This window comes from Triplophysa rosa, linkage group LG4 (genome assembly GCF_024868665.1).
Source record: "Triplophysa rosa linkage group LG4, Trosa_1v2, whole genome shotgun sequence".
Classification (NCBI taxonomy): domain Eukaryota; kingdom Metazoa; phylum Chordata; class Actinopteri; order Cypriniformes; family Nemacheilidae; genus Triplophysa; species Triplophysa rosa.
The window spans coordinates 32,472,128-32,481,895 of record NC_079893.1 but is presented as its reverse complement, the minus strand read 5'-3'; the positions used below and the strand labels follow the sequence as shown (position 1 = coordinate 32,481,895).

The window sequence follows — 9,768 nt, the reverse complement described above, 5'->3', positions numbered from 1 at the left end:
GTGACACACTGAGGTGGTGTACTCTCATTTTAAAGTGGAATGAGTCTGTGCAATCTGACAGTTTTCTTTAAATTATGATCTGAAGTTATAGATATAATAGTACATATAGGCCATTTTGAAGTTCTGTACATACAAAAATCCACATTGAACAGTCCTGATATTGTTTAGGTCACACACTGAGGTGGGATAAGATTGTTGTAAAAAATATAAAAACTGCCTAGCAGTTTAAAAACAGCTTAAAAAAGCCTAGCAACCACCTAGCAACACAACTGTCAATCTTTCCCGTTTGGCCTGGGTTAAAGCCTTCAATTGTAGTGCAATTGAGGTTCTTTTTTCAATACCATACATCGTTTTACGGGTAAAATTATATATAAATATATTTAATTTTCTAAATGCATTTGTATTTTAATTAATTCACAATCGACAGACTGAAACCACGTTCAAAATAGATCGCTTTATTTTGAAATCCCGAAAGCCGCTTTTACCGTAATGCGCAGTATATGCGCACATAACAAAACCGAGTGAGGGCTAGTTTGACTGTCGTTTCCGAAGTGGCGGCTGGCTTGACCGCAGTGATATACTGTAGTTTGCCTTTATTGCTAAATGAATTTGCTAATATTTGCTAATATACCAGCATGTGCCAAATTTTATATGCATTTACACCCTGAGCTGACAGATGGTGTTAAAAATAACTTTTGGGTTAAACCTGGATGTGGACTATGTTGTGTGTGTATGTGCGTAGTGTTTGTTTACAAAATGCAGGGCTCAATGCTAAGGATTTTTTCTACTGGCCTTGTCCGGCAAGTGATTCCAATTTTTACTGACCCTGCCAAAATTTTCACTGGCCCCACCACAAAAAAGTATTAAATAATATCTAGATATTTGTTTTTACCTATGTAATCTTAATAAATAAGGGTATGATACCATAAAAACTATTAGCCTATAACTCAAAATTTCAAATATTGTTGAAGACAACTAATCAGTAAGTAATTTAATAAGATCAAGTAATCAAAATATGTGCAATAGCACAGATAAATGTAATAAAGAAAACATACAAATAATCAGTGCATTTCAGGTGTTTTAGATGGTCTAATAATAGTATTTATCAAGTACAGAAATTAAATAACGTAAATACTTTATAGTCTTCACTGTATTAAATATAATATTGATTCCTTACTAAAGTTATAATTGAATGAGTGAAGAGCAGTGAGTGTTTTTGTTTTCGTTCTTTGATGAACAAAACTGAGACGTTTATTATGCTGCTGCCCCTTTAAGAGATGCACAGATCTAATATAGTGTAACACGTGTTTTGTTCCCGTAAGACACAATTGATCGTAAAAATTGATTGTAAAAATGTAAAAATTACTTTTTACAAGGATACTTGGTAATATTGGCATTTTGGCATAATGTTGTGTCGATATGTCTGATGAAAGGGGGGTGTTCGATTTCCAAATTACGCTTGTTTAGACAAAGTCGGGCCGAGTACCAAAACAACCTTGTAGCCAATCAGCTGTAAGATGTACAGTGCACAGGACGGACATTAGTGGAGCTGAGCGTTGACGAAAGTGAAAGATGGGGGTAGGGGTGTGTCTGTTTTGGTGATTTGAACATCAACAATGGCTAAGAGAAATCGGACACCCCGCCTTTAAGGCCTGATTCACATTTTGCGTCTTTTCCGCGCACATATTCGTTATGTAAGGGATAATCCACGGCTAGATGTGGAGGCGAAGAACCACCTCCGCGAAGTGCATTAAATGCACGGCTAGCCATGGATTATCCCGCTTATACCTTGTACCATGCCAAGTTAAAGCTTTTATTGATGTTTACAGTGTCATTTTAGATCAAACAGGTGAAAATTAGGGTTATTTTGTCAGTTAATTTTAAATGTAATCAAACTGACTGGAGCTACCCGTGCGTTAAAGGCTTTTAATGCACACCTTCCAGCCAATCAGAATCCAGTATTCAAACAGACCATGGTATAATTTAAATGTAGACACACGGCAGGCGCATCGACATGGAAATAGTTCAACTTTTCGGAGTGGCACGCACCGCGGGTCATTTGTAGAGAGAAAGCGGCGCAGCGTGGCCCGCGTTTTCCGCGCGGTTTTAGATGCGACAGTATGAAATGCTGTTGTATTTTTCAGTATCACAAGAATGAAGAGACCCAAAGCAGCATCTCAAGAACCCAGCTGTGTGTCAATGAAGAGTCATCAGTCCATGATGGAAGCTCCACAACTCACTGATGGAAGATTGACCTCTGACCTCAGGTACAGTAAGGAGAGGTTCAGGTTAGATTTCAAATAGATTTTTAATATTTTGAAAGATGTTGCCATGTCAAGTCAATACATTTATAGCATAAAAGGGAAATAGAATGTGGGCACTCTTCCCAAATAAACATATTGTGATCTTTACCATCACAATACGGGGAATAAGATCATTGTGATCTTCTCAGTTTTGAGATCCAGACAGAATCATGCCATAGTTGCTCAGTGCATTGCTGTCTGTGAACATGTAAAACCACATAACAATAAATCATGTCAACTCAAGTGTTTATGTACATGTACTGTACATTGTATGTTACTATGGGCACTCTACTTTATTAGCCTACTTCATTGACTTGATTATTTACCTTTGAAAAAGGAGACTGTGTTGTATTTTTTACTGCTCCTTTCTTTGTATGCACTTAGCAGTGAGAAAGAACAGTCTAGTCTGAGCTGCACTGATTCCTACTGTCAGACGCCCATCAACAAGACAGCATTAGACCTACAGACACTCACTCTGCACACGGAGAAGCCTGAAGACCTGCAGAGAGTGAAAGACAAACACAAAAGCATCATGAAGAACAAGTATGAGAGTTTATTTGAGGGAATGAAAGCACAAGAGAATCAAACGCTCCTGAAGAGAATTTACACACAGCTGTACATCAGAGAGGGAGAGAGTGAAGGAGTGAATGAAGAACATGAGGTTTTACACATGGAGAAACAGCCCAGAAGAACACAAGACTTACAAGACACTCCAATCTACTGCAATGACATCTTCACACCTCAATCTCATCAAAGACACAAAATCAAGAGCGTTCTTACTAAAGGCATCGCTGGAATTGGAAAAACAGTCTCTGTGCACAAGTTCATTCTGGATTGGGCCGAGGGAACAGCCAATCAGGACGTAGATTTCATGTTCCTGCTTCCGTTTCGAGAGCTGAACTTGATTGGAGAGCATCGCTACAGTCTTCACAAACTTCTGCTGGACTTTCATCCTGAACTTCAAGATGTGGACTCTCAGATTTATGAGGAGTGTAAAGTTGTGTTCATCTTTGATGGTCTGGATGAAAGCAGAATGACACGGATGTTTTCAGACCACAGTGAGAAAGTTTCTGATGTGACGGACGCTTCATCAGTGGCCGTGTTGATGTCAAACCTCATGAAAGGAGATCTGCTTCCCTCCGCTCTCATCTGGATCACCTCCAGACCAGCAGCAGCCAATCAGATCCCCTCCAAATACATCACGCGTGTGACAGAAATCCAGGGATTCGACGACGCTCAGAAGGAGGAATATTTCAGGAAGAGAATCAGCGACGAGCATCAAGCCAGCAGAATCATATCCCACATTAGAAGAGCGAGAAGCCTCCACATCATGTGTCACATACCGGTCTTCTGTTGGATCTCCTCCACTGTGCTTCAGAAGATCCTGACACAAGATCACAGTGAAGAAATCCCCAAAACTCTGAGTGAAATGTACATCCACTTCCTGCTGATCCAGATGAAGATGAAGAATGAGAAGTATGATCCAGAGAGAGATCCAGAGATCAACAGAGAAGTGATTGTGAAACTGGCTGAAGTGGCTTTCAAACAGCTGATGAAGGGCAATGTGATGTTCTATGAGGAGGATCTGAGAGAGTGTGGGATAGACATCACTGACGCCTCGCTGTATTCTGGCATCTGTACTGAGATCTTTAAGGAGGAATCTGTCATTCATCAGAGGAAGATCTACAGCTTCATACATCTCAGTCTTCAGGAGTTCCTCGCGGCGTTCTACTGGTTACACTGCTGTACATGCAGACATCTCACAGCACTTGGAGATTTTCAACCGTTGTATAATCTGCTTAAAGGTGCAGTAGATAAAGCTCTTGAGAGTGAAACTGGTCATCTGGATCTTTTCTTGAGGTTTCTGCTGGGCATCTCACTGGAGTCCAATCAGAGACTCTTACAGGATCTACTGACACACACGGTGGACACCTCACAAACCATCAAGAAAACCACACAGTACATCAAAGATCAAATCAAGGGTAATGATGGTCTGTCAGCTGAAAGATCCATCAATCTGTTCTTGTGTCTGTTTGAAGTGAAAGATCAGACTCTGTACAGAGAGATCGAGGAGTTTGTGAGATCAGACAAACACTCAGAGAAGAAACTCTCGGCCGCTCACTGTTCAGCAATAGCCTACATGCTTCAGATGTCAGAGGAGGTGATGGATGAGTTTGATCTGAAGAAATACAACACAACACAGGAGGGCAGAAGAAGACTCATACCGGCTGTCAACAACTGCACAAGAGCTCAGTGAGTATCACCTTCATGTTGACAGTGAAGAGACTGAAAGTTTTTCTAAAATCATTTTGTTTTCTTTCAGACTTGCTGACTGTAATCTCAATTATCAGTCCTGTGAAATCATCTCTTCAGCTCTTCAGTCCTCAGATTCTCCTCTGAGAGATCTTGATGTGAGTAACAATGATCTTCAGGATTCAGGAGTGAAGCTGATCTCTGATGCTCTCAATATTTTAAACTGTCATCTACAGACACTGAGGTGTGTGAGTGTAAAACTGTAGAGCACTACAGACCTTTACCAGGTTTACCAGTGTAACTACAGTATTTAAGTGCTTCAACAAGTGGTCATGATGTTAGCTTTTATATCTGTGTGTCTGTAGGTTATCAGGTTGTATGGTGACAGATGAAGGATGTTGTTATTTGGCTTCAGCTCTGAGTTCAAACCCGTCACACCTGAGAGAACTCGACCTGAGCTACAATCACCCACAACACTCAACACTTCAGCTGCTCGCTTATCAAAGTGATCCAAACTACACACTCAACAAACTCAAGTATGACACACAACACCGATACTGACACATACTGACCTGCGTGTGTGCGTCAAGAACAGTGTCAGAACAGAACAGTGAATAGCTGATAGTTTGGTGTCTTGTTGTTCTTGACTTTCAGTTTCTTAGACCTAATGTTCTCTTAAATATTTACTATTAATGTGTACTTGTATACCGTGCTGTGTTTATTTCTCTCTTTAGTTTGGATCATGGAGGACATTTTTGGATCAAACCAGGATTGATCAAATGTAAGTCCTGTCCTTCACTTGTCATCTACAGATACAGTTAGAATTTTTAAAGGTCCGAGCAGTGAAGTGAACTGAAGATTTTGTTCTGGACACAACTATTGTGAAACACAAGGTGTGTTTTAGAACCTCGAACTGATGTTTAACGAGTTCATCTACCCATTCAGTTTTAATAGATAATGGTAAACAAACTTTGGCTAGCTGTCATCAAAGGGGGCTTGTACCCGAGGCTTGGCTTGAGCTCTAAGCTTTAATCCCCCCGTAATAGAACTAGTGGAGATGGGGAGGACGGATGCCGCCATGCCAAAAGAATAGACACTGGGACTGCCGCTTATATACACTCTTAATGATGATTGACAGGACTGAATGTTTATGTTCCTCATGAACCTACACTGTAAAAAAATTCCCTGTTAAATTACAGTAATCAACTGGCAGCTATATTTGCCAGCACATAGCTGTAATTTTACAGCATACCTACTGTAATCTGCAACAACAGTTTATTACTGTAAAAGACATTATAATTTGCACAATATAATACTGTTATTTTAGTGTTCCTGCTGTGATTTCCATTAATTGTTTATTACCAGAGGTGGGACCAAGTCATTGTTTTCAAGTCCCAATCAAGTCCCAAGTCAAGAGAGGCGAGTCCAAGTCAGGTTGCAAGTCCTGAATGTTAATGGACTGAATCAATATCACTTTTGTGCCCACAAACATCACCATTATTGTGATCAGTGTTTGCTTTAGTTGGGCTTTTGACTCTTTTATTTTAATGTTAAATTAGTTTTATTTGGCTGTTGTAGCTGTATTGAAATACAATCATTGGGTCAAAGCAAGCTTAGACAGAGACTCACTTCTGTTTAATGATGAACTCATTTTAAAGTTTGTCTTCTCTTGTTCACTGTCAGTTCTCTGCTACTGGAGTATGAGCTTATAAAACACTGTGAATTTATTTAGGAATGAACAAATATAATCACAAACTGTTAAACAGCTTAACTACTCCGACACACAAACACATCAAGAATCAGTGTATGAATCTCAACAATGGTGACAATCAACAAAAGAAAAATTCATGCTGCAATGCATGCTGGGTAACATCATAGTACAAAACTCATTCATGACTCCCAGCATGCATTACAGCTGATCTGTTTATCTGAATTACTTTGATAATGGTCACCATAGTTGAGGTTTGTGTGATGAGTGTTGATGTCTAAGTGTGTCAGTGATATGTTTCGGTTTATTTTTGTTCCGATGTTACTTTTTTATACTTTTGTCTTTTTTTGTTCGGTTGAACACAAACAAAGACATTTGGAAGAATGTCGGACAGCAAACAGTTCTGGGGCACTTTTGACTACCATTGTTTTTTTTCCTACTATGGGAGTCAATGGGTGTTGAGATCTGTCTGGTTATAAGCATTATTCCAAATATCTTTCTCTGTGTTCATCAGAACAAAGACATGTATACACATTTAGAACAACTCAAGAGTGAGTAAATGATGACGAAATTTTAAAGTTCCAGTACCAGACAAACATGATGCACTGTGTCTGCTTCGGCACTTGTTAAACAATGTTGTTGTTTATTTGCAACATTATGTATCTATATTGTTGCAGAGAAGTATGTGTAGTTAAGGGTCAAGAGCCCAGCTAAAGCAAACACTGTCCACCATAATGGTGACATCATATTTTTATCAATAAAACGTCAACATCTAAACCTTTGACAGAAAAAAACATTTGGTTAGTAAGTTAAGTTGTTAATCCTGTTTGTTGTTTACTCAAATCTTAAGAAATGTAATGTCTTCTTTTATCTTCAGTTGATTTCATCTACTGTTATGATTGGATGTCAGTTGTAGTTCTTGTGTTTCTCATCCCTTCAGTGATTCTGCTTGTTAACAGCAGGTGTTCATCTTAAAGCTTAATCATCCCTAATTAATCACTTAATTGCCTCATTATCTTCAACACTACATCAGTGTTACTTTAACACTCTGTAGAGTGGGACCATATGTACTCTGAGCAGTGTTGATTTAACACTGGGGATTTTGCTGTCCCTTTAACATCAGTTTATTTTATTATTCTTCATTTTGGTTTCATTTATGTACATACGTAACACTACACAATGATACAGGACCGTAACAATGATTCTTCTAGATAACAGAGAGGTAACAATAACTATGTCACCTAAAATAGGATAAAGGAACAGCAAATGTGCTATTTCAGTTTATTTGAATATCTTGCTGAGGTCGCTCAACTTCTTGGTTTTGTTTCCACTTGTATTTGTTTGTGACTTTATTTAATGTTATTGAAATCTTCTTGTGTTCAGATGCCTGTGATGTCACACTGGATCCAAACACAGCAAACATTCACATCATTCTGTCTGATGGGAACAGAAAGGTGACGTATGTGAAAGATGCTCAGTCGTATCCTGATCATCCAGAGAGATTTAAGGACTATGAGCAGGTTCTGTCTGAAGAGAGTTTCACTGGACGCTGTTACTGGGAGGCTGAATGGAGCGACTGGAGTTTTATAGGGATGACATATAAAGGAATCAGCCGGGATGGAGATCACACTTGCTTTGGTTACAATGACGTGTCCTGGTTTATGTACTGTGTTCCTGAACGATACAGCGCATGGCACGATAGTAAAAACATAGACATACCTGCTCCTTCACCTCCATCTAATCGAGTAGGAGTGTATGTGGACTGTCCTGCCGGCACTCTGTCCTTCTACAGCGTCTCTGACACACACACACTCACACACTTACACACATTCAACACAACATTCACTCAACCTCTACACGCTGGAGTCTCCGTTTTGAACTCCTCTGTGTCTCTGTGTCACATTGAACAACAACTTGAAACATCATAAGCTGTGGACACATTAAACGACTAGCTGAAACATTCTAAGACTGGAAACAACACACTTAAAGACTTTCTCTTGCGATTGGAACCGATTCTAGTTTGTGACAGTCTGAAAAGAACACACATCTAATGACTGGATCAGACCACTACACAACACTTTTAAAGAGTCACGACTGGACATTCTGTTGAAGCATAAAATCTACCGATCTATGTACCGATATAGATGAGAAAGGTCAGCGTTATATTTCCATTTTATTAGTAATAAAAGCTCAGGGTGAAGCAACCAAGATGTTCACATTTCCAACAAGGTTATGCTTTTTGTTTTAGACTTCACTCATGCGTAATAAACGTTAAATAAATTGGTATTATTTACTAGAGTAATGTATTATTTGTACAAGTAAAAAACCTTAGACATAATTGATTTTAGTCAACAAAGCATACGAACCAATATAAACATGATGATCATATGCCAATTTAAGTGTTTTTTTATGTTCTCTACATTATTATGTGCACTCTGCTTTATTAACGGGATTTTTATTACATTTATATACGGGATTAATTACACCTTTGCTGCTTGTTGTTCTGTATTTACCAATAAATAAGTTATAAAAACAGACCTATATATTTTCCTTTAAAATGCCGTTTTTGTCATCTAAAATAATCTATATAATAATAACGTAACAATAGGTTTTTTTGTCAGCATTTCCCTTATTGTTTATGTGAACAGTCTCAATAATTTTTAGATTTTTGATCGTCAAACGCTTATAGCGCTTTATACTGAATGCATGCAGCATGTACAGTCTATATGTAAATAGAAAAACAAACACATTCGTATGAGAAATTATTTTTAATCAATAAAAACACTCACAACAGCCACTGTACAGTAGCTGTTACATGCATTAAGGCCTTACACCGGTTGGCTTGTTAATAAGTGTTTCTTGTCATTTAATCAGTTGTCAGCAACAGGGTAGTGTTCCGACATTTATGACCCAATAAAACAATTCAAAAGGAACGAAGAATACGGTCGGGCCGCGGAATCGAACTTCTGTCGTTTAAAGCGACATTGTGCTGCTGCCGCGCACGGGCCGGTTGTGAATATGTGGAATACACTGACAGTAGTGATGGGTCGTTCTTGAACGATTCGTTCATTTTGAACGAATCTTTAATGTGACTCGGGAAGAACGAGTCGTCTTAGGGAGCGATTCGTTCAGTCGCGCATGCGCATTGCGCAACATTATGGGTCCTGTACTGGAATTCAAGAAGAACGAACGATTCAAACCCGAAGACTCGAGAGGTGAACTAATCAATTCTCTTTCCGGCTCTGACTGCATTGGTTTAGCTTACGACGCTGTCACGTGATGAACGAAGGCATCAAACCCGAAGACTCGAGAGGTGAACTAATCAATTCTCTTTCCGGCTCTGACTGCATTGGTTTAGCTTACGACGCTGTCACGTGATGAACGAAGGAGTCAAATCCGAAAACTCGAGAGGTGAACTAATCAATTCTCTTTCCGGCTCTGACTGCATTGGTTTAGCTTACGACGCTGTCACGTGATGAACGAAGGAGTCAAACCCGAAGACTC

At 39.1% G+C, this 9,768-nt stretch overlaps 1 protein-coding gene across 2 annotated transcripts in view; it reads left to right on the top strand.

The window, feature by feature from the left end:
- LOC130552878 (protein NLRC3-like) overlaps positions 1 to 8,796 on the top strand; it is a 15,569-nt gene extending 6,773 nt beyond the window's left edge. The window contains exons 2-7 of one of the 2 annotated variants that reach the window (XM_057331536.1): positions 2,145 to 2,267; positions 2,688 to 4,556; positions 4,627 to 4,800; positions 4,922 to 5,092; positions 5,291 to 5,337; positions 7,648 to 8,796. In XM_057331536.1, coding sequence (XP_057187519.1) covers positions 2,155 to 2,267; positions 2,688 to 4,556; positions 4,627 to 4,800; positions 4,922 to 5,092; positions 5,291 to 5,337; positions 7,648 to 8,192 — 2,919 coding nt within the window. In that variant the 5' untranslated portion in view covers positions 2,145 to 2,154 and the 3' untranslated portion in view covers positions 8,193 to 8,796. Of the gene's footprint in view, positions 1 to 2,144; positions 2,268 to 2,687; positions 4,557 to 4,626; positions 4,801 to 4,921; positions 5,093 to 5,290; positions 5,338 to 7,647 lie in introns of those variants that run through there. The other variant, XM_057331537.1, reaches the window with a different exon arrangement.
- The last annotated feature ends 972 nt before the right edge of the window (positions 8,797 to 9,768 follow it).